The 25,422-nt window shown below is 39.8% G+C and overlaps 1 protein-coding gene across 2 annotated transcripts in view; it reads right to left on the bottom strand.

Annotated features, from left to right (window-relative positions):
- Window positions 1-25,422, bottom strand: part of LSAMP (limbic system associated membrane protein) — a gene marked incomplete at its 5' end in the record, with an annotated part of 637,506 nt that overhangs the window by 10,430 nt on the left and 601,654 nt on the right. Inside the window, 3 exons of one of the 2 annotated variants that reach the window (XM_079705348.1) lie at window positions 14,593-14,628; window positions 21,870-22,018; window positions 22,734-22,854. In XM_079705348.1, the coding sequence (XP_079561474.1) occupies window positions 14,593-14,628; window positions 21,870-22,018; window positions 22,734-22,854 (306 nt within the window). The remainder of the gene's footprint in view (window positions 1-14,592; window positions 14,629-21,869; window positions 22,019-22,733; window positions 22,855-25,422) is intronic. The other variant, XM_079705349.1, reaches the window with a different exon arrangement.

Raw genomic sequence — 25,422 nt, 5'->3', positions numbered from 1 at the left:
ACAACTTCTTTCTTTGGTCAAGCCTTTTGGTTTATCATTCTTTAGAATTTAGAAGGACCTCTCAAGGTCACAAAGTGATGCTCTTCACCCAAAGGGGCTTAGATCCGTGATGGAATCATCTTCATGTAAAGAACACTTGTTTTTCCCTGCTCCATCCCAGGCCTCATGGAATAATTCCAAGCAATTGTTCAGGAACCTGGGCAGGCAGGGAAACCAGTAGTTCTGCTTAGGCTATAAATTATCACTTCATTTCTCTTTGCCTCAGTTTCATCAACTGTAAAATAAGTTTAATCAAATGCTTCTTATAAATTTATTCTATCAGTTAAATTAATTATCATACTATGCTTAGAATGCTGCCAGACACATAGTAAATGCTCAATAAATAAGAGTTGTTGTTGTCAGGTTTATGGTAAAAATCCCTTCTAGGAAAGATTGTCAGTTAAAGTTTGGCGGAAAAAGAGAACAACAGATCTTAAAAGCAAGCCATAGCAGTACAGTTTCAAAAAAAAATTCTTTTTAAAAATCTGCAACACTACGGATGAACAAAACAAGATAATGCTAGCACACTGAAGTGATAGGGAAGCAGGCTGATTAGGCAGCAGTTTGGTCAGGAGAAAACTAGCAATGGGTTAACCAGTCACTGGCACAGGCTTGGGCAAAAGTTTATATGTCCTAAATGGATTTCTTAGGGAACAGACACTCCCCTACTAATCAATTAAAAAGAGTTCAACAAAAGAATTTAAAAACATTGCTCAAATACTACACTCTGTGAAGAAAATGTCACAAAAATTCAGATAAAAATATACACTTGTTTAAAATATCTTTAAAAAGCAAACTAGCTTACCAGTTATATTTTAGGAAGTCTTCCCTATTGCAATAAATGAACTAGTTTGTGAAATACTAATGATCTTAACACTTGGAATTCCATTTGTACTTAGAAAAAGGGAACAGAGTGCTTATTTTGTACAATTATTTCCTACTCATCCTCTTCTGTTAGAATAGAACATTCTCTTTTGAGGAGCAAAATCCCGTATTTTTTTGAGCGGGGCTCTTTGAAAACTTGGTTGTATGCTGCCATCTTGTGGTATTACTAAGACATGTTCCTTTGCGCCGTCTAAAGTAAATCACATTTGTCCACGAGGTGGCAGTAGTGAGAAAAAAAATTATTTTTTTTCAGATCAGGCATGAAATGTTATTTGCAAAAAGGAGTCTTTCCTATTACAGGCAAGAAAAAAAATTTTTTTTTGGTCCCTAACAACTGACAATTATTCTTTCTTTTCCAACGTGAAGGCAATCTCAGGTTCTTGAGTAAAATTGCCTTGCCAGGGATATACCAATTATGTAGGGATTCCCTGGACATACCCATTAGAATATACCTGAAACCTACCATTTTTATGCCTCTCGAAGACTTCTCTCCATACGTCGATCTTGCTTTAGCAAATACACTTAAAAAGTAAGCATGGCAGTGCCAGTCTAAATAGTAAAATAAAAAGATAAATCTGCAGCAATACAATGGACAAAATTTTGGGGGGTTCTAGTACAGAGACAGTTCTAGACTTCTGTGGAAGCATTATTGTCATATGCTTAGATCTCAGCTCCTGATGAAGGCGTACAAGGAGGCAATGGGAAAAATAATTTAATACTAGAAAAAGCAAGTGCCTTGATGAAGTTATTTATGCTAATCTGTCTTTGACTTTTGACTTTCAGATTCTTTAGAACCAGCCGTGTTATACAAACATGTAGCATCAGAAAGAGCTGACTGGGCTTTTCTCATTGGCATAGACAATGTCTTCCTTGTTCACTACTGTAGCCTCAGCTCACTATTTCTCTAGCACAGAGTATGTGTTCAATAGATTTGCTGAATAAGTGTCTGAGTACATAAATGAATAAATGAATGAGTGACTGAGTGAATGAATTAATCAATCAATACTTTAAGAGCTGCCCTCCCTAAGATTCTAGGTAGGGGGAAATTTTATTCTCTGAAACCACTATGCCTCAACACAAAGGCAAAATGATTATTGGGAATTCACAGTCATTTAAAGAACCATATGGGGCTGGGAGGTCCTTTCATTAGTCCCCAAATCCCTGGCAGGTAGAAAATTTTCTGGAGGGCTAAGCTTTATTTAAGAACTCATGAAATTTAAACCTTAGAAAATAAAAACCCAAGATGTTCTTTTGTTCAAAGGCCAGATTTAGTCTTTTCTCTCATCTGCCATTATGTGGTTTAATTAGGTCTCTGTCTCTGTCTCTTTCTCTGTAATTACAGTGAGTGTTGTGAAGGTGAGGGATGCTTCACTGGAAGCTCTAGAGTTTACAGTTTGGTAACTCCCTTAGTACCTGAGGAAATTTCCATATCTATATTTATGAGCTATTTTGGCATTTTGCCTTCTTTGAATTTTATCTGGGAGAGGAGGTGAGGGTACAACGAATCCATGAGGAGAAGAATTGATTTTCAGTACTTTGACTCTTGACAACTTATCTCTAATTCTATGCTTATAAGCATTCATTCTAATTCACAGGTAGGATATGTAGAGTTTAGCGGTTTATACTGTTCGTGCAATTGTTCTAATTCCAGGGTATTTACTTGAACGTAAACGGCTCACTTTTCAATACACCACAGCCATTGGAGGAAGGAGACATTCTCTGTTGCATATGGCACAACTCTTTCTATGAGGCCAATCTTCTGATATGTCTCAGGTTTTGAAAATGACATGTTACAGGACTTAAAATAACTAATCGCACTTTTTTTCTGGGCCAGAATTAATAAGAGTGTATGTTCAGGGGAGACGGAGGGTCCAAATTCAACACAGATTTTATCCTCCAGTTGCCTGGGAAAAGTAAGAGAGGGACAGAGTTAAAATCACTAAGAAATTTAATGAAATTAATGTATAAGAATATTCGACGCGATGCTTCTTCTTCCCTCACTGATGCTGAGGACCTGAAGCATAACATTTGTTAAGGGTCCTCCATGGGAATTTATGATTTTTTGTGCTCTTTTTTTTTTTTTTTTTTGGTCAAGGTTTTGAAAAATAAAACCTTTTTTTTCTATAGTAGCTTAAAAGGGGGACATTTTTATTAATTCAATTTTCAAAGCCACACTCTGAAAGTTGTTAATTTCTTTCTCAATGGTTTCTCTGCTCTACTTGGAGGCTTTAGGGATTAGCACTTCTACTTACAAGTATTATTATTATTTTCCTTTTTACATAGGAAAAAGATATGCCTATGATTTCTATTTGGATTGTTAGAGTTCTAAATTTTCTCTTTTACTATCTTCACGTTTTATAAACCCTAATGCCTAGTATTTCTAGAGTAATGTTCTCTGAGAATCACAGTAATCATTCTGCGTCTAGTTCAGGGGAAAAGCCAAAATACAGAAATAGTTCTAAGCGTCAACATTTAAGATTATTCCTGTTTTCTTAGTTATTTCATAACTAATTTCTCATTATATGATAAAATAATCGAAACTCATTCCTTATTCTCATCAATTAGTGAACCAACCCTCTACTAACTAAACATTCTATACTAAAGGGAATTGGAGAAAATATTTTTACAATAAAAGGTCATTTCATTAAAAAAAGACAAATTTGTATTAATACCCCAATTTAGAAAGAGAGCATAGGAGGACCCACATCTGAAAGGAGGACTCTTACTGGAAATCCTGGAGGTGACACAAGGGAAATCTCTTGTAAAATGAGTCAGGTTTGACTTAGGACCTGGAAGAGTTGAGAGAGTGTTTGTCCCTGTGGAGAGAGCACTAGCTTGGGGAGGAACACTACTCCTGGACCTGCCTCTTCTGTGACCTTGAGCAAGTCACAGAAACAGGTCCAGCCTCAGAGAGGGCAGAAAAAGGAGAAAGGGTTAGGTGTTTGTTTTTTTGTATGTGGGCCTCTCATTGTTGTGGTCTCTCCCGTTGCGAAGCACAGGCTCCGGACGCGTAGGCTCAGCAGCCATGGCTCACGGGCCCAGCCGCTCCGCGGCATGTGGGATCTTCCCGGACTGGGGCACGAACCCATGTCCCCTGCATCGGCAGGCGGACTCTCAACCACTGCGCCACCAGGGAAGCCCGGGTTAGGTGTTTTAACCTGAATATTTCATAGTACACTGACAGCTCAAACATTCAGGCGAAACATTTGTTTATATCATTATTAATGGTGCTATCTCTGGGGAGAGAGATTATATATAATCTTTATTTTTCTTCTTTATAGTTTCATATATTTTCATATTCTTCCATAATGAGGATACATAACATTTATTATCAGAATGGAAAACTATTTATAGAAACAAATCAATGCATTTTTTTAAAAAAAACTCTAAATCTGGGGAAAAGAAAATAATCAATTTCTGATTCTTTAGCTTTGGGATGACATCATTACAAAGAGAATGAATGTTTTCCTCCACTTTTTAGTTGGCTGGTATCATCCAGTAAAACTAAAGAGAAGCTAAGATAGGTGAGGTCTGACTTCTATAAGGAACATCGTCTTTACAGCATGAAGTGACAATGCAATAAGAAATGTAATATATGGTTTTATGAGGTCCTTCTGACTGCACGCTTGAAGTAATTGCCCTGTAGAGTGAGTAGAGATGCACGAATTAACTTTAACTGCTACGGGCTCTGCTCAGTTGTGATATGGATGGTTCCAGAGAGTGCAGACTCACTAAGCACTCCTGACATAAAGAGAGGGTTTCATTAAGTCTCTTACCGCAAAGTCAGCCTTCTCAAATCCTGCAGATTTCTTATTTAGCCTGAGAGGTTTAATTTTTAATAATCAGTGAATTAAAATGTTAGAGAATGCCCAATGTGCTAAGTTTAATAAAGGAGTTTCCCTGGGCCACTCCACCTAAAATATGCATAAGATAGAAAAATTCCAGAAGCAAATTTGTTTGAATCAGCTATCAGTAAGGTATTAGGGCCAGACATGAACCTTCTGTCTTAAAGAAGAAACAAGTGCTTCTGCCCTTGTGCCTGGAACACGCCCATTGCACCTGTGGGTAAAATCTTGGCCTCTGCCCCTCGATGGAATTAAAGAACAGTCATCTCATTTCATAAAGAGCTATCTCCCAGCCCCGAATCTACTTATTGTTGGGGCAAAGTAGATTATATTTTCCGTGTTTAAAAATATACATTTTATGTATATTTGAAGCCTTTTGTGCCTTCATGTATTTAACTAGCTAAAAAAGGATTTAAAAAGAACAGGTTTGGGTAGGTCTCTAGAGATTTTCCTCCTGTCTGGTTTTCTTTCTCTCTACTTCTATGCTCTAAATTGTGAATTGCAGATCCTTTTTAGAATCCATTTTATACTTAAATTCTAAGGGATTGAAGATGGTCTTTAATCCATGTAATATGTGTTTTCATTTTGCAAGTTTCAAAATCAAAAACATTCAAATACCATGAATCAAGGTAACTAGCCTATGGAATTTGAATGCAGAGATAACAAGTGAATTTGTGAGATTTCCTGGGATTTTAAGGCTCTTGTAAATAAGGGATTATTTATTGGAAATAAGGGAAGATAAGGGATTAAAAAAAGGTGGTATGCTCAGAGTTACCCTAGGGCCTGCGTCTGCGGCACTGACCGCCACAGGGCAGAACCTGGTGAAGGCAGTTCTCGGTTCTGCTCTGGGCCCTTCGCAGTGACTGTACTACTTGGAGCGCCAGGATGCCTCAGTGATTTATCTGTCATTCCTGCTGTGTCACCGACTCCAAACATAGCATCATCGCCAGGTTCTAGAGCAGCTCCTGGAAAACGCAAATGGCTCCATACGACCTGACCGTTCCTACAACTAAAATAAAAACCTACTATCAAACCTCCTTGTTGAGAGGCTGAAAGTTTTCTCTAGATGTTCTGCTAGATAATAGGCTCTCAGCATCCTCCAGAAAACTCACCTCTGTAACACTACCTACCATACAGTATACACTACCCGTACATATCTGTACAATCAGGCTGACGGGTGTTCTTTCTTGTCTTAAATGTGCAACAGGGGTAGAAATGCCCATCTCCTCTCTTTCAACTCCACTGGTTTATCACTTTTCTTTTAAACAGGCCAGATGCAAACACGGAAAAGTAAGAAACTATTAGGGAAAAATGTATTTTTTTTTTCAGAGTTTAAAAATTCATTAGACCATGTTGCTCAGCTCTCCCTGGATTCTAGACCTCTGCATTCCTGGGATGTTCTGTTCCTCTCTCCCTTCTCTCTTCTGCCTTAATTTTGAACTTCACTTTCACCTGGAAGCCTCTCTGACCAGTCCAGGTTAGCTAAGGTGCCCCTGTTCTGTGCTCCCCATATACCACACAGGTTTCCTCAACTTAGCAAACTTTCCTGTGATTGCTTAATTCATCATCTACTGCCCCGTCTGGTCTGTAAGCTCTATTACATGTCTGGCTTGCTCTCCACAGTGTTTCCCAAGATCCAGCTGAGAGCTTGGCATGTAAAAAGTACTAGGATAGTCCTTTTTTTTTTTTTTTTTTTTGAGGGAATGAATAGTGTAATCAAAATATCGTGTATTGTTAAATAAACTTCACCTGGGCCAGAAACTAGTGTGCACTGCCCTTTGAGAATGAAGTTTATTTCTTGTGTTCCTCACGGTTAGAAATCAGAGGAAAAGAAAATGTGGACTCTAAAAGGAACTTTACAAAGCAAAAGCAAGTGGAGAGTACATCTAAATGCAGAACAAGTGACACTATTCATTTAATGATAGAATGGGAGGCCTGATCCTTAGGGAAGACTAACCTCCCATGGATAAGCGCATGCCATCTTTTTCAGCACTGCAACACAAAGTAAGCAGCTTTCAACAATGAACTTACCTGTATTCAGGAACTCCAGGGAAGAAAATAGAACAAATCTCCCAAGTTACCCTCTAACTTGCGATTCAACAAAGAGAAGTGCAAGCTACTGCTTTTCCTTCTTTCTTTCCTTTTTTTTCTTAGTTGCTTCTGCCCTCCAAACATTCACATGGACAATTGAGAAAGCACTTTAGAATGGCCAAGAAACTTTCCAACATAGAACATGGCTGGGGATGCTTGGTGCCGTGCGGGCTAAAGAGGATGGGATGATGCACAGAATGGGTGCTCAGCCAAGGCACATTTCTCTCTTACTGCTTTTTTTTTTTTTATCTTTTGAAAGCACAGGATGCTACTGTTGCCCCAAACAATATCCTCTTGGGCAGTTAAAAGTCATACCGGAACTGCAAGGTTTGGAAGGTGAGTGGTTGAGGCAGAATCTCCCTTGTGAGTATGGGGCAGATAAAGTAGAATGGACTGATAGCTGTGATTTATAGCAAAGATACTCTGTTAATGGTAATGTCTAGGTATTGAAACGTACACGTGTTACAGAGATGTCGGAAGCGTTTTCTTTTACCATCAGCATTGTGATCAGTAAAATAGTGCAGTAAACTATGGCAGTGCTTGACTCCCCAGGGTCCAATTAGGAAGCATGATAAATGACTTCTAAGGTCTCTCCACCTACTGATTTGCGGCCTCTATAGCTGACAATTCCCAGTGGAGTCCTAGTGAGTGGTCTGCCTACCCCATCATATATCTGTGTACAAATGAACACCTTACGTTGGAATTCCGAACTCATTATGTCATGCTGTGTTCTGACTTGGCAGGTGTGTTGTTTCTTCACCACAGTATACAAGGGGAGATGTAAGGTGGGACCCCTTAAGCTGATTTTTTTTTCCCTTATGGAAGTGCTTGTTTAATTTAATACCTACAAATGACTTGTGATGATGAAAGTACATTGTGGGGATGGAGTGACTGTATAAGAGAAGTTGTTACTAAGGTTAATTTGTATCTTGCCTCTTCAGAAGTAGATGTTTCCTCCAAATAGATGGGATAATGGCTTTGTGGTGCTTGCATGGCTGGTAACCAGTGTTTAGAAGTGAATGCTAACAACATCAAAACTTTTTTTTTTTTTTCTCTCCTTTTTTGCGGTACACGGGCCTCTCACCGCTGTGGCCTCTCCCGCTGCGGAGCACACAGGCTCCGGACGCGCAGGCCCAGCGGCCATGGCTCACGGGCCCAGCCTCTCCACGGCATGTGGGATCCTCCCGGACCGGGGCACGAACCCGTGTCCCCTGCATCGGCAGGCGGACTCTCAACCACTGTGCCACCAGAGAAGCCCCAAAACTTTTTCTATGGTTTTATTTGAAGGATGTCAAAGAGAGAGTGTATGCATAATGCAAGGTGAATATGGTGGAAAATGTAGAGAAAAAGATCAAGAAATACAGATAACAGGAATAAGAATTTCAGGTGAAAAGGAAAGAGGGAGCCATGGGGCAGACGAAAATTAAAGATTATACTTTTGCAGGGCTATACTATGAAATTTGTCAGGGGCTGAGACTGCATTGATGATTCAATTCTTGGAAGAATATGTATTCTTTCTTTTTTAACTCTTAAGTAGTGCCACTTCCTTTAAGGACTCTTGATCCGTATCATGTCTCTGAACCTAGAGCGAAGCTTCCAGTGAAAAGACCTCCTTCCTGGCTACACCCAGCAACGCTCCTCACAGCACATTGCTACCTCCTGCTAAATGTCATCCTCTGGCAAACACTGAGGCGAGCTCTCTAAAGACCAGAGGGACCTGCATCAGCATTTTCTGTCCATTCAAGATCCTGATCTTCTCACCCTTTGGGGCAGCATGCTAACATTTTCTGCTGCAAATCTCACTGAGCTCTTCTTAGGCGGCTTTCTTCCTTTTAATTAAAAAGACAAGACTGTCAATTACTCAAACTTAATCCCAAAATGTAATTGTTACCTTGAAAGATATTTTTTTCTCATAAAGCTCATAGAAGAGAAATATTTCCATCAAATTAAAATTTAGTGGGAGCTTGGATTTTAAAAAAAATATTCATCTTCAAGTCCCTGCTGGCTCTAGAAATCTAAATAGCACAGCAAGGCATAAATACAGGGAGATCACCAGGAAAGGCTGACTGATGTAGGCAGATCCAGACTAGGAAAATAGGAAAAGGCATCAGAAAAGAGTCCCAGGGCTAAAAATTCTCCTTCCTTTAAATTGACGCTGTAGGATTTTTACCCATTTAGCTTGAAGCTAAATATAAATTCTGAGAGAGGTAACACTTCCAAGCTTCTGTTGGACATTTAAATAAGAGCGTGAATAAATTTCAGAATTATTCTTGCTAGAAAATTTTAACAGGGAGAGAACAAGAACCGTTTAGGAAACAGGGCAGAAGGAATAATGAAGAGGTGAAAGAGCAAAACACAGAAGTGGATTCAACAGAGAGAAGTGCTTGTTACAACTGGGTCTAAATCAGTGGTTTGGGGTACCTATTACAGTTGGGTCTAAATCATTGAATTGGCTGGTGAAGTATTGATTCTAGGTGAAGTATTGGCACAACTATCCCACTTGGGATAGACCGGGAGGAAGTCAGACTCCTGTTCCCATTAAAGGAGTCAGAGGGTGGTTGTCAGGTATTCATGTCAACTCATAAATCATCTTCATTGTATTAATCAGGGCCCATGATTCTGCTGTAAATTTGTGTTGATGTGGCTACCTAAGTTCTATTAAAAAAAAAACAAGACCCTTGTTTCCATCACCTAGTGGGAAAGGAGAAATGTACTTAAACACTGAAGCTGTTCCTAGGACATGCTTTACACCTTTGAGCAGAAAAAAAGGGCAGGTTTTTTAGACTGATGGTCATTATGGATTAGTCTGACAGGTGGCAATGTGCATATGGGCATCCACAGCAAGTGCATGAGTGTATGAGTGTGTGCCACATAGTAGGGAACTGTAGCTGGCAGCTCCTCTTAAGTGTAGTATTATGATGGTGGTGAAAAATAATGAAAAGTCTTCTTTATCTGACCTTGGGATACTTCTCTATTTAAACTTGTTAGCAGTTTGGGCATTTCAGACATCCCTAGAAGTCAAAATACGTCAAACTATAATGAGGCCAAACCAAACTTTTATCTAACTAATATCCAGGCAACATGATACATGATACAAGTTCATCTTTAACTATAAGTGCATCTTTAAGAATTATAAGACATGTGTATCTGAATACGATCATTTTGCATTCAATATGCTTTCTTTCTAGGAAATTGAAGCTCTATTTATATGTTATTTAAAACACCATTTGAGCTTGTAGGCATGAAAAATATAATTTCTTTCCCATTTCACAGTTGGAAAAACTGAATTAAAGAGAACAATGCTAGTAATTATCCATGATTAATAGAGGTGTGTATGTAAATCAGCCTGAATAAGTGTGTGAAATTAGATGTGCTGATGCCAGACAGCTCTGCTCATGTTTTTTAAAGATGGATGCTTTCAAATCTCTGCGTGAGTTGGGCATACAACTCTGTGTGTTGAGTGGGTCTGGAAATGGACTTTGTAAAAGTGTATGGATTGTAAGGCAACTGTATTATATATTATAAGAATTATAATACATAAAATAAATTAGATGAGTGTTTAAAATTCATTAGACAGATATATCTAATACATATCTAATGAACATGAGTGCATACATAATGGTTATATAATGGTTTATAATGTACTATAGATTTTTATATGTGCCTGGGTGCAACAAGGAGTAGATTGGAATTTGGGTGTACTTTGATGATTAAAAGTGTAGGAGAAGTGCATGTTAGTTTCCTAGGGGTGTAGGGACTAATTGGATTAATACATGCAAAAACGCTTAGAACTCTATTACAGGAGAAGCCCACTATCTATGTTAGTTATTATTATTATTAATAGTACCATTTTTATTAGACAAGGTAAAACTGCCGTTATAATAAGGAGCAGAAAAGAAGCATTCTCTCATTGATCCCTGGGATAATATCCTACAGAAAATAAATGAAGCTGTATGGATAGTCCGGCCACCTTCACAGCATGGGATCTTTGTAGGATTTTTCTCCCTGTTTTCCTTCCTTGCCAGTGGAGTCTGATTTGAGAACCCATTCCTGGGAGTGCCAGCTGAGGACAGGTACATCTCCTCCTCTTTCTAGAGATAGAATCTGGCTGTTCAGATGCCAGGCCCACCCATAGCAATACCAGTCTCCCTGTGGGAGGAAGCAGGCCAGGAGGAGTGCAGATTTCTGCAAGCCTGGTTTGTTTGTGGATATTAACTTTTTTTTTTAACTTTAATTGTGGGGCGTGTTTTGTTTTCAGAGTGAGCTTTAGACAGCTGTATTAATCATGCAAACCCAGCCATGCACAATGTGTTTTATCAATGGAAAAACAGGAACGGAATGGCAAGCAGCTATGAACAAACCCAGTGCAGTGCCTGAACCTAGAAGATAATCTCAAACATTTCCCAAGCCTACTAGCCACACGGGGTTAGTGAATGGAAAGGCTGTTCACTTGGAATAAATAATCAGATGGGAGGCAAACAGGGTAGACAGATTCCAGGGTTATTAATTTTCTTTTTTTTTAAGTGGCAGCAATTGTGGCCAGAGAGCCTTGAGCTCGAGGGAATTCTTCACTTGAGGGTGATAAACACACAACGGTGGTTTGCTCTTGTCCATTTCTCTTCTTTCCCTTTATTTTTACTTTGGGAGGCTGGTTTCATCACCTCATTCTGCACCTGCGGTCCTTCTAAATGTGAGAGCATCTCTGGTGCACGTCCGTCATGAGGGGCTGTGCATGGGGAGGACACGGGAGCAATGTTACCCGATTCTCAGTATTCAGAGCCCTCAGGAAATGATTGGAGACTAACAAACTGAGAAAAGTTCCCTCAGACGTTTAGAGCTGCCTCTTGCCTCATTTTACAATTCAGTGGATTTTCTGCAGCGATGTAGTCAGGGGTAGTTATGCAAATATATGCAATTCAGGACTCATTTCAGAATAAATAAACCTAAATTAAAATGAATGGGAAAAAACACCTATCAGGAACAGATAAAAAATGGCACACTCTTTTATTTATTTATTTATTTATTTATTTATTTATTTATGTATCTATCTTTTAAATTAAGGAGCAGGGAAGCACCCTGATTTTTTTGTTTGGTTTTGTTTTGGGCATAAGAGGAAAGGAAGTTTGAAAATTTCTGATTGGCTGCAGACAATACAAATTATCCTTTGGCGTAATTCCAGTATTACTATTATCACTGCAGAAAATCAAGCAATGTGATGAAGGAAACCCAAGGGAAACACATTTGATTTACTGAGCCTTGTTTTTTTTTAAATCACAGCTTAAAGAGGTTTAGGACTGCATTCCTGCTGCAACTCTGCTGCTTATCCCCAGTCACCTTGATGAGCCCTGTAGAGAGGGGGTAGGAGGGGAGACCCTCCAATGAGAGATATTAACAATGAAGCAGCTGAAATTAAACATGTGTTCCTGTTATTGGAAAGTAGGAGGGAAAGTTCTCTTTTTTTATGATGGGAGGAGAGTAAAGGAGCTTGGGGACTTTCTCCTACTTTCAAAACACCTTATGGAAATTAATTGGCTCAAAAATCCTTCAGGCCATTTGCATCAACCATCTGCTTATAGACATCTTCACACTTTAGGAGGGAAAGGTAGGATTGCACATAGATGATGACAATGTATAATGCTTAATTAAATGAAGGTGTCTCATGTTATAGTTACGACCACAGTGAGGCAGTCATCTTTTCTTAGATATTTCGGTACACAAGGGGCTCTATAAAAAGGGTTAAGGATCCCATATGTTAGTATTTTTTTCCACAGGAAACTGTATTTCACATGGGCTGCCATATTGATTGGAAAGAAGAGAAGAAAACAGATTTGATTCTAGAAAGTAAAAGTCCTTGTAAGGAACAGGAAACTTAAGAGGGCACTTCCTACAACTACCTCTCTCACCAGCTACCCCAAGTCTCCATGAACAGCTTTTCAATTTCTACGAGCAGAAGCCCTAAGTATTAGTAGTAAGATAAACTCTATTCTCTAAAACTACTGGATCTATGGAAGTTATCGACAACAGTCTATCTACAATGTGAAATCAAACTAGGGTCATTCTCCAATCAACAGTTCTGTTTGTGGGAAAATAACAAGTTCAACAAAATCCCACATGCTCCATCCTGGTCCAAACTGTTTTTCAACATCAAACAGCTGTCCTTTGTGAACAGTGTCTGGCTTCGTTTTGTTCAATGTTATATATATCATAAAGAGTGATCAGATACAATATTTGACTGTGTGGCTGTAGAACTGCTCTCACAAAGGATACCTCGAGTAAGAGTGACACTGTACAAAGCCCATCTTGGATGGAGCATGACCTCTTTGAAAATGTTACCCATTGGGACAAACGCGTATGTGCATGTTTGTCACATCATGATATTTGCAAGATGGCAACATGATAAAATGCTGTCAATCTCTGCAGCAACAGTAGAAGATAAATGTTTTAAAATGACTGTGGCATGTCAGGAATTCAAAATGGGATGCTTTCCATGAACACTGAGTTTCTTGTCAAGTCTAAAAAACAGGCACATTTTAACAGTCTTATTTTTAGTGACTGGGATAAGAAACAGGTTTCATCAATGTTTTAGGGGAGAATTCTATTCAACAGAGTTCTTCTAAAAATAGTTTGGCCCCTACTTCAAATTTAAGAATACTTCTTTTATTAAGCTGTCTAGTTGATCCTTGAAACCTTGCAGTTCTCATTTCTAATATAATTAAAATAAGTTTGCATATACGTGAATACATACATATGCAAAACATCACATTATTGACACTCTCCATATCTATACCCAATTCTGGCCTAATTTTTAGTTTGGACAAGTGTTAATGAAACATGATCCATCTTCAAACTTATAAAACAGCAGCTTCCTACCTTTAATTCTGAGCACATTTCCTTCAGAGTGTATACGACAATCTTGTTTAATTGGATTTATTTTTTCCACACTAGGCTCCACATGGCCTACTTTCCATTTTTTCTCAAGTCTTTGAGTGTTATTTGCAAATCACTTTTCTGGAATTTAATTTCAATGGTAGGTTGGTTTCATTTCAGGTTTTTTTATTGTTTTAATTTTATTTGCCAATTTGCCTTTAAATGCCCTTAAGCTAGAAGGTCGGGGCTGCACTGCACTTGCAGCTAAACGTGATGTAGAAGGCAAAATTTAATTTGAGTGTGTAGAAAGTTCTGTGAAAAGGAATATGGAATGATTACCTTGTTTTCTTATTTGTGTTTTCTAAAATAGTTATGTTTAAAAGGAAACGCCCCCACATTGGCCAAGATTTTAAGAAAAGGTAATGCTCTTGTAATCTGGATGAGTTCAACCTTTGGTAATAGATAAATTCATTTTTACAAGTAATACAAATGACTTCAGATTTGGATTGTATCAGGCAGTCAGTTAGAGGATTCATATTTTTTGTGAGCTACAGAATTTAACCAGCAGTGTTCCAAATATGTGAGTTCATAGTTACCTGTAATATGTATTAACAGAACAAAAAATTGCTGTCTGAGTTTAGCACTGTCTCCCCAGTTAGTGACCAACTTGAAGTTAGGTCAGTTACAGACCAGTTACCTGTCTTTCAACTAGTGTGAGGGCAATCGATTGACCTTTTTTTGAAGGTTTAAAGAAAAAAATGATTCCTTTTGTGTGCGAATTTTGTCAATTCTTTTTGTGTTTTGCACATTATAGGTGATGGAGAATGACCCAGCAACAGAATACAACGATAAAAATCATACTGACCTTGAATGGGGTGGGGGATTGTGGGTAAAACACGCTCTAAAGGGGAAAAAATAGTAAGCATCATGGAGCATTTATATAGATAGATATAGATATATCTTACTCATGTTTAGGTACTCAATTATAAAACGATGAATTTTCATGCCTACGGGATCATATCATCTCCTGTAAAGCATTTGTCTGTCCTTCCAGCCAACACTAAATTATCAGAGAGCTATTAGTAAACTTTAACATCCAAAGTCTTTAAAAAAAATTAGCCAGAATAGGGGATAACACCTTATTGTGGTAACCCTACAAACAGGATCCTGCCCTCCTCTGGAAAATCCACCAAGATTACAGATTTTGGGGGGTGTTGGTATTGAGGGTATTTAAATTAGTAGTGATCAAATTCAGGTCATGCATCTTGGCCCTGGTTCTGGGCTCTTTAACTTTTGACAGATGAACCTGTGGTAACTAAAGACTCCTTTCCTCCCTTTAAGCCCTACAGTTCATATCAGCTTTAGCCAAGCATCTAGAAAATTTATTTTGGTAAATACTAATTCAATTTTTCCCTCAGATTTTTCCTTCCACATTACTGATATCAGTGCAAGAGTAATGCAAAGATACTAAGCTTCTTGGCATGATAAAATCTGATTTTTAGTCTTTTCCTTAACCCCACCCCCTTGTGATAATACAATCTCATCTTAAGTTTGATCACCAGTCAGATTTGCTTGATGACACATCCTGTTCAGTAGTAAGATGTGCTTTTCTTTTAAACACTAGAGTCTCAGCTTATGAGTTGCTCGCAGTCCCATCCCCAAGCTACTGACCATAAATTGAACGTGCTGAAAGAGTTCAGGCTTTAAGGTATCCTCTATTTGTCTCATCAAAACCCAGGTTTAACTCTAAATCCTCCTCTGGGGCTCTTTCAGAAAGATAGAATGTTGCATTAGGGATAGGATGCATTACTTGCTACCCCCAAACCCTATAATGTAATGTAATCATAATACTTTTCTACATTCCTCCTAGCAGCTTGGTTAGATAAAGACCAGTGATAAATGAAAATCAACAAAAATCAAAACCATAAGAAGAAAAGCATATGTGCACATTCAAATCTGATCTGCCTGCCGTCTTGTGTCATAAGCTTAGAAGAGTAGATTTTGCCTGGAATTTGGGCACTCAATACATCTGGACACTAAGAAAACCCAGTCTCCTTGAAGAGTGAGCTTTCCTTTCTTGGATGAAAGGTGTGGCTTAAATGCCAAAGTTTTATAAGTGCATTAAGATGGTACAAGTCAATAATAGCACAGTGAAAAAATGTGTCTTAGTTACACAAGTGTCAAGGAGAAAAATGTTTTAAACCTCCACTGGTTATTTGGTATTAAGTTTCCAGCTTTGAAAATAAATAGCTAAACTGCCTTCAGCATTTATAGAGCAGTTGGAGACCATTGTCCCATATTATAATATATCTATCTTATTTTATTCTTATTACAATTATTATTCAGACTGTTTAAATGACTCAGCTTAATATTTTCTCATCACACTGTTCACAGCTGGGTAAATGCACTCTGCCCTCATTTCGACAAGACCATTTATATTGCTAAACATCTCATCCACCCCCCTCTCATTGCCTCTTCAATGATTTCCCACCCTGTTATCATCATCTTAGCCCCATCACACCCCATTAGTTATTCTCGTTCTCTTAATTTCATCCTACTGGCTTATCATTTCTTAGATGCTTCCCCATCCTAGCTTTTTATCCTTATTCTTCCACCATAATTTCGTTGTATTTTGTAGTTTATGCCAGGGTTTATGCGCTCCCGTAACAGTGTAAAGTGAAGTAAATACCACTTAAAATGAAAAAGAAATCTCCGACTTTTAACATTTAAACGTAGGGGAGAGCAGGAACCTTGGTGTTATGTGATCTGTCTTTTTCCTGCTAGTATTTGAGGAGGTCAACATAGTTTATCAATTGATTGGGAGGTTTTAAGAACAGAATGCAAGGTTTACCCCAATACGATCTGCGGTGGCTCTTGGTAAGTCTTAAATACGAGCTTTGGTTTCTTATCTGCTAAATGGGGTGGAGGGTGTTATTGGCTGATTCTGCTCGGACACCATAAAAAACAGTTAAACTGGAGTTAACACTTTGAAAGAAGCCCCTCTGAATTAAAAGCACCTAAATGACAAAAGCTGGGGTTGAGAGTAGGGTGTACAGAGAGAGGTAATTTATTAACTCAGATATGATTTTCTTTTATTTTCCAGTGGGTATTGGATATGGTCAATGGTCTCTCTGGAAGTAGGTGTATTCAATGCCTACTCTTAAATCTAAAACTAGTCCTGGTGCCCATCTATTTCCTACTGTATCCACAGAGAGCCCTCATAAGGAGGGCTTTCAAACTACATGTGGATAGTGTTCAAATAGCTGCTCGAACTGCTTTATTACATGGCATCCAGTAGTAGCTGGTTAAGAGGCTTTGCCAAGTCTTAACTAGCATCATCACGTGGTGTATATTTATTACACCTTTTTTTTTTTTTTTTTTTGCGGTAGGCGGGCCTCTCACTGTTGTGGCCTCTCCCGTTGCGGAGCACAGGCTCCGGACGCGCAGGCTCAGCGGCCATGGCTCACGGGCCCAGCCGCTCCGCGGCATGTGGGATTTTCCCGGACCGGGGCACGAACCCGTATCCCCTGCATCGGCAGGCGGACTCTCAACCACTGCGCCACCAGGGAAGCCCCCCATGGTGTATATTTAAATGCTGGGCCCCAAAGGTAATAACTTAAAATGACTTCTAAAGAAGCAGGGAGGCCCTGATTTTAGGGGATCTCTCCAGTGCTGGGTTGCTTAGGTTGTTCTTGAAATTTAATCAAGTATAGGTTTACAGGTTAATGATCATTTAAAATTAAAAAGAAAAATTTAAAACCTCCTACACACAGATGTGGTATGGCTCAGTGTAGATTTCTTTGTATTTTTATTCTTTTGTTCTCAGCAGCCTCAAAATACCTTATCGATCCACACATTTCTCTAAAGTAGAAGGTAACCGATCAGTAGGACTGTCTTTAACATGACGAATGCCTTCTTTTGACATGCCTATAGAGTCAAAAGCTGAGCAGTAGGCTGGACTCTCTGCTCAAAATCTCAATGTGCCAAAGATGAACCAACGGTCTCACTAATCTAGTGGACTCAGGCTGGGGAGGGTTAATGGAAATGGAAGTGGGAGGTGGTGGAAGTAGTGTCCCTGGGTGGGAAGGAATATAACAATATTTATATTCAGTGAAAAAATATCATTAAGTGAAAGAAGGAGAAAGAAGTTAGATGTCTTTTCACCTCCAAACTACAAAAGATACATCTCCTAACATTTTCCCTACATATACAAATCTAGATAATGTGTTGGTTTAGAGCCTGGACCCTGGAAGGAGATTACCCGAATTTAAATCCCAGCAGCCTTACTTAGTTGCACTAGTTACTTAACCTCTTTGAATAATGGAGAAATATGAGTGCCTAATAAGGCTGTGCTGATGATTACGTGAGGTCACATATGTTAAGTGTTCGGCACATGTGCAGAGTACCTTGTACATACTCACTTGATAAGAAGTGATGACGTTAAAATCATCTCCCTTATTCTTCCTCCCTACCTGTTGCTTTAAAAATAACTCAGTGCAAGCAATAAAACAAGATAAGGTTTCCTTTGCGGATGGCTTGCAGTCACCAGTGTGGATACATGGACTCTGTTATGTTACACATGCTGACAATGGAATGTCTCTTGGCATCACCAGAAGTCCAAGTCTTCACCCATGTGACACATATTCCCACATCTTACAAAAACTAAGGAGTGGAATCCTTGACTGTATACATTGTACCATGGATTAATGTGTACAGAGAAATGATATAATGTAACACTTTGCCAAGGATGAAAAAAAGATATAAAAGGCGTTACTTGTATATGTAGGCTAAGGGAATGGATCCTTAATAAACAGAATACTAGAATGTATGGAAGACAAGACAAATGAGAAAGGAATGTTTCCATTGGCTTAGGAAAAATGACTATGAATACAAGGTATTCTTGCACTCTCATTCAATTATTTTGACACCTTTTTTAATTTTTTTTTTTTGCGGTATGTGGGCCTCTCACCGTTGTGGCCTCTCCCGTTGTGGAGCGCAGGCTCCGGACGCGCAGGCTCAGCGGCCATGGCTCACGGGCCCAGCCGCTCCGCGGCATGTGGGATCTTCCCGGACCAGGGCACGAACCTGTGTCCCCTGCATCGGCAGGCGAACTCCCAACCACTGCGCCACCAGGGAAGCCCCCATTTTGACCCCTTTGAAGATAATATTTGAATAGAGAGTGAAGAAGCATATGTATGTACGTGGTGGAGGACAAGATGTATCAGTGACCGCAAACTGACACTGTACAAAGTCAGCACGTCACTGCAGTGGACATGGAAAATGTGCTGATGCACCAGTGAAGATGGATAATCATGAACTCTTCAGGGGCTCTGGCTCTGGGTTTCTACCTGCTGCTGCCTCTGGCTGGCAGCAGCTCACCAGCTGTCTCGTCTGCTTTGGACTGGCTGGGTCAGCAGAGCATCCCGCTACCCACATAGTGCTCTCTGTCACGGGTGCTGGCTACGGCCGCCCCTCCCAAGCATCTCTCCCCTCCTGACCCTGTTCTGTGGAAAAGTACCACCACCAGCAGTGTCTTCCTTCTTCCCAATAAACCCATCTACTTTGAATCTAAGTGATGGGCAATCTGTTCACACATGTACTTTCTTTTTCTTCATTTTTTTCTCTTCCTCTCCCTTGTGTGTGCTCTCCTCCCCACCTTTTACCTGTGTAAACTGGTTACCATAGAGTCTTATTCTTAAAGATCCAGCTATGAAGGCTGTAACAACACATCTCCCAAACCCAAATCATGTTGGCAAGGCAGTTGTGGTGGAATTGCCATTCCTGTTACACAAGAAGCAGAGCTTCCTCCTTAAAATGTCAAAGAAAGAGGACGACAGTAGATTCGCTAATGTTTGACAATTTTAATAGCTTCTTTTCCCCTCAAAGCCCAGTGACCTTTTGTGTTCTATTCTTCTGTAGGTAGGACACTCCCTAACTTTCCCATCAGGTGGGAAATCAATTCTAAGCCGAACTCTGAGGCCTGTGCTTCCTCTCCTGTGCCTGCTGCAGTGTGCAGAGCTGGTGCCAGTGCGGGCTGCCTCGAAGAGGGCCCACCAAAGGAGCACATCATTCATCATGGCCCTGTACTCTTCTCATAGGTATAATGAGGGTAACTTCTATGAAATCATCAAGGGCAATATGACCATGATCTACTTGCCCAATTTCTTGATTCTTAGTTTACGAACAGAAGTTCTCTAAGATTCTTGACATTTCTTAGTCTTACTGGGTTGAGTACTTTAAGTGGACTTTTGTGAATAGGACCATGGTATTTCAGGGCTTGAGATTACCTTTCCTCACCACCAGCAGACCAGCAGTATCTCTATTATCTCTTTCTTTCTTTCATACCTGTGAAAAATAGGCTATCATAGAGCCTATTCCATCCTTCTATCCTTCCCCATCCTCTCTCTCAGTCTACAGGTATCATTGTATTTATTATTTGAAAAATATCATTAGCACAGTCCTTTTTCTGGGTGGGATAACAAGAAAAGGAAATTTGCATACTTTTATGCAAATTTATAGTGGCTCGCTTTCTCTAACTAATCCAATTATCCCATTTTCTCTTTTCCAATCCCTACAAAACCTCTTGTTAAGCGTATGTTCTACTTAATCAGCTCACCTTAGATTTGTCGGAATCTCAAATTTATAGTTGAGGCTATTTCCCCCCCTATTTATGGAATCCCTAATGTCAGGAATGAAACAGGTAAGTACATTTCTTAATAAATATCTTCTCAAGTGTTTTGAGATATCGCCGTCTCTAGCTTAAGTAAAGAACACTGATGTTTGGTCTTTGGAGACAAGTAAACAGGGATATGAATTTTAAACTTCATATTGATGCAGCATTTGTAGCATAGCTGTATCCCATCACACGTACAGATGGAAGTCAACGGGCGTTATGAATGAGAAACTGAAGGCCAAATTTAGAATAGTTTGTGGTGTTTTTTTTTAATAAGTGGATTGGATCTTGAGCAGTTGTAAAATGGCTTTAATACTACGTTTCGAGGGAACCATCACTTAAATTGATTTTTCTCCTAAAAACTTTTCTCTTGAAGGCTCATCTAAACTGAATAAAGCAAGATGGAGACATTTATCCTGGTCATAGTATTTCTAAATTTTCCAATTCAGCCTGTGCAGAAAAACAAATTCCTAGTGGCTTATTATTTCAAAATAATAATAAATTTGTTGGACTTTCTCTTTTAGTCCAAATGAACTGTCTAGCCCAGCACATGCTAACACTTTTGTTTGTTTTACTTATTCTGATAAACATTTTCCTATTCTAAGTGTCATCATCTCCCCTGATCTCACCCATCGTACTTCTGTTTCTCAGGAGGCATTTGATTCTGTGCTCATAGCTGCCAGACCAACAAGGCAGGGGGTCAGGTATCTGACTACAACATGCTGCTCAAGGGAAAGGCTCTAAGGTGGGCTTTCTTATTAATACTAATAACTTAAAATCACTTGTCCTTCCTTAGTCTGACTTGAGGACCTTCTTTGGTCTTCAGAAGAAGCAGCTTTGGTCCTCTCTCTCACCATCCCATCTCTCTTCCAAAAATATAGCAGACAAGTAATGTTTCCTGCTGTCACATGGAAACCTTTCTGCAATGTTTTTCCTCCGTTAGATTTTCTATTATGTTTTAATCAGTCATTCCACTCTTCCTCTTGTGTTGTTAAAAATACACTTTCTTTTTACAGCCTCTCCCTTCTCCCAGCACCTTATCCATCCTCACTGAATATTTCTCCCTCAATCACTCCCATCACTGCCATTTTTTAAGTGCCATCCACTTTCCACGATCTTACACCATCTCTGTTCCTTAAAGAGACCATCACCAAAGAGATTTTTGTTCTCTGAATATTCTTACAGTTTAACCAACCAGGAAAAAAAAAAAAAAAACAACTAAACTAAAAAAACAAACAAAAAAACAAGGCAGTTATCAAACGTACACCAGGGAATAGAGAGGAGAGGTATTCACTTGTAAATCTCATTTTACAAAGAGGGATTGTGAACCTGTGTTTTTGTTTCAGTGGCTATACACTGATTTTTGTTTAAGTTTACCTTTAAAAGATATGGGAATGATTTTCGAGTTTTCCACAGGAGAACTCCATCAACTTGGTCTCCCAGGCAGCTCCCTGCATTGGCATACTTACTGAAAAGTACGAGGCTGGCGTTGGTGACCCCCAGATTGTTGGCAGCCACGCAGGTGTAGTTGCCATAGTGCTCTTCAGTGACGTTGGTCACCGTCAGGGAGGACTGGCCCTCCGTGCTCTTAATCTCAAGGCCATTGGCACTGTTTATCCTGAGGGTTCAAAGACAGAAGAGTAAAGAGAAACACTGATGAAGATGTGGTATAGTAATTTCTTTTTCATCATTATATTGGCGAAAAAGGAGAGAAAGGAAGTAGGTAGAGCTTGTTACTGCTCAAGTCCTCATTTTAATCATGCAATCCCATAGTATCAGAATCAAAGTCCATTGATGGAGAAGACTTGGGAATGGATGAGTTTCATCAGGCTTTGGTTTCTGCTCTAGGAAAGAAAGACACTCAGGTGGACACTACCCCCCGAACCACCTGCCTCACCCTATGCACGCAACCTGAGTGCTTTGGGGTTCAGTTTAAGAGCTACAGCCCCGGGGTTTCCCTGGTGGCGCAGTGGTTGAGAGTCCGCCTGCCGATGCAGGGGACACGGGTTCGTGCCCCGGTCCGGGAAGATCCCACATGCCGCAGAGCGGCTGGGCCCGTGAGCCATGGCTGCTGAGCCTGCACGTCCGGAGCCTGTGCCCCGCAATGGGAGAGGTCACAACAGTGAGAGGCCCACGTAGCGCAAAAAAAAAAAAAAAAAAAAGATCTACAGCCCCAAAGCACTTGGTAAAAAACCTTGGAAAATGAAGAGTCTAATCGGATAGGCCTACCTAATTACAGCCGGACTTGGCTTTGTCATTACGGCTTCTGGTTTCCCTTGTTGAGCAGGGGAGACCTGGCGGAGCAGTGGAGGTGCAGCAGGTTTGGTACATACCTGGTGTCGTCCCGGTACCACTCAAAGTCAGGTGCAGGCACTGCCGAGGCCTCACATTTGAGAGAAGCTTTCCGCCCGGTGGTGGCTTCGTTGCTCTTGGATTCTGTGATAGTGGGAGGATCTGTAGGAAGGACAGACACACAGTTTGCATGAATTTTGGACAGTGCTCCAGAATTTCCACACAAGAAGGAATTAGAAAGGACAATTTGATTGCAGAGAGGCAGGACAGGAATGGTCTTAAAGCTCCATTTACCAGAATTATGTGATCTGCTGAACAGGACGGATCACTAGAAAACTAAATAGAAATAAGAGATTAATGAAACTGTAGACTTGGTTTACTTAAACGGGACACTTAATGGGGCTTTATGGAAATGAAATCTAGGATATCTTTCTCCCTCTCCCAATAGACCATCCGTTATTCCAATCATAGGTTATAATGCTTGCATAGTTTTATTGCTTTTCATAAATTGAGTGGTAATACTAAAGGACTTGGGATTTTAAGTGTATAATTTGAGCATTTTTTTCTTTTTCACCGTCATCGTTATCATTATTATTATTGTTACCTTTGGAGATGGCAGTAAGAAATCTGATGAAAATAATAGGGCACTAAAGTCCTCTCAGCCCAGGCTTAGCCTGATATTGTTGCAGGAATCCAAGAAAACAAACTAATGTCAGATGATTGCTATACTTTTTTCCCTCCTCTGTGTTCCCTTACTGCTATGACCCAGGGCAATTTTGCTTTTATGTGTGAGGGTGCAGTTTGAAGTCTATTGTGGTGCATAAACACCTTCGTGGGGTACCAGTCTTCTGCTCTCTCTGGCAGTTGTGCACTTGATTTTTTTCTGCTTAGGACTGAGTCTATAAAACTGTAATGGGCTTGAAATGAGCTCAGAAACACATTCTAATTTGCCATGATTCTTTCAAACAATCCCATGGAAAGTGGAACAAGTGTTTACAGGTCCACAGGACTGAGCAACGATGATAAACTTGAGCTTTTGGCTTGATGATGCTGTGTTTGTGCAGGTTATGGATCCTCAAGGAGAAAAAGACTTCTGTCCAAAGGTTATTTGCCAGAAAACAGCAACTTGGCTGTGTGTACATGGATAAAATAGACCCAAACCATCTGTTTATATTTTATAAAGGAAAAAGCTTATTTAGGTAAATTAGTGAACTCTAATATATAAAATTCATTGACATCTCTGCTCTTCAGCACCTGGTTCAGCTCACTTATTTTCAGGTCTTTGTCTTCATATTCAGAAGCTATTTTCCAAGTTTTCTATCTGTAGAAGACCTGGATCCTCTTAGTTAAAAAGGATGTACAAAAGCATCATCAGGTTAGTCTGCAATTTTCTCCCCCATTTAATTTTCACATCAGCTTGGACATCTTTAAATCATTGTCACAGAGAAGAGGAGTTAGAGGACATTTGGATAACACCACCAGACCGTGTGTAAACATGTGCCAGAGTGGGCGGTTGTTTTGCTTTAGACTTAGGTGCTCATTTTTATTTAGACAGAAAAAGGCAACAAGATGAGTGGAAAGAACACTCGACTGGAAGCCAGGAGCGCTGGAATTTAGTTTCTGTTTGGTTGTGTGGACTTCCCATCACACACTTTATCTTTCTGAGCCTTGGTTTTATTATCTATAAAATGAAGGAACCACACATTAACGATCTACATAGCATCCCTTCCAATTTAAAAAAATACCAGTTCTAGGGGACTTCCCTGGCAGTCCAGTGGGTAAGACTCCATGCTTCCACTGCAGGGGCCACGGGTTCATTCCCTGGTCAGGGAAGTAAGGTCTCGCATGCCTCACTGCGTGTCCACTCCCCATAAAAAAAAACCCACACCAAACCAATTCTAGTCAAAATGGCCCATTCTTCACAAATGGGCAGTTAGTAGCATTAGGACCCAAGTGTATTTTTATACCCATAACTCCTTTAGCCCTTAACCCTTAAATTGCTAAATTCAAAATTGTAACTCATTTATCTAATACATGGGTTGGGAGTCAGGATTAGAAGTCAGAAACAGCACACTATAGGTCTGCTTTTGACTCTTAACCAGAATTGTGGCCTGGACAAGTGTCCGTACCAGTTTGAGCTTTTTCTTTCTCATCCTTTAAAAGAAGAAGTTAGCCTAAAATGATCACCAAGTTTCCATTTAAAATCCTTTCATTCTATGATTGGCTATATAGATCGTTAGGGCACATTAGTTCAATGGTTAATGCAATGATTAGTGGTAGTGGTGTGGATGGGGGAGATATTTGTATAGAGATGGGGTATGGAGTAGAGGTTAAGAACTTGGATTTAAAGTTTGATAGACCTGAGCTCAAATCCAGTCTATGTCCTTCACTGTCATTCATCATTAGAGAGCTCAGTACTTTGTCTAGAGTCACACTGTCTCAATTTCCTCATCTATAAAATGCTGGAACCAGAGTCAGGGAGGTCCATTTGGAGACTGCTGAAGGAACCCAGAGATAGCCTGCACTAGGTCTTTGATAAAGAGGCTGGAAGGGAATGAACAGATTTGAGATGGAGAGATATGAGCCTCAGAATCGACAAGATTAGATGTGAACAGTGAGGGAAAGAAGGAGGAGTGTCAAGGATCACACCCATGTTTCCAGCGTGGGCATCTAAGTGATGCCATCCACTGAATAAATGTTAGTTTCCCGTCTTCACCTCTTCACTTTATT

Source organism: Hyperoodon ampullatus (genome assembly GCF_949752795.1).
Source record: "Hyperoodon ampullatus genome assembly, chromosome: 5".
NCBI lineage: Eukaryota > Metazoa > Chordata > Mammalia > Artiodactyla > Ziphiidae > Hyperoodon > Hyperoodon ampullatus.
Note: the sequence above shows the minus strand (reverse complement) of the source record. Positions and strands in the feature narration are given on the sequence as shown.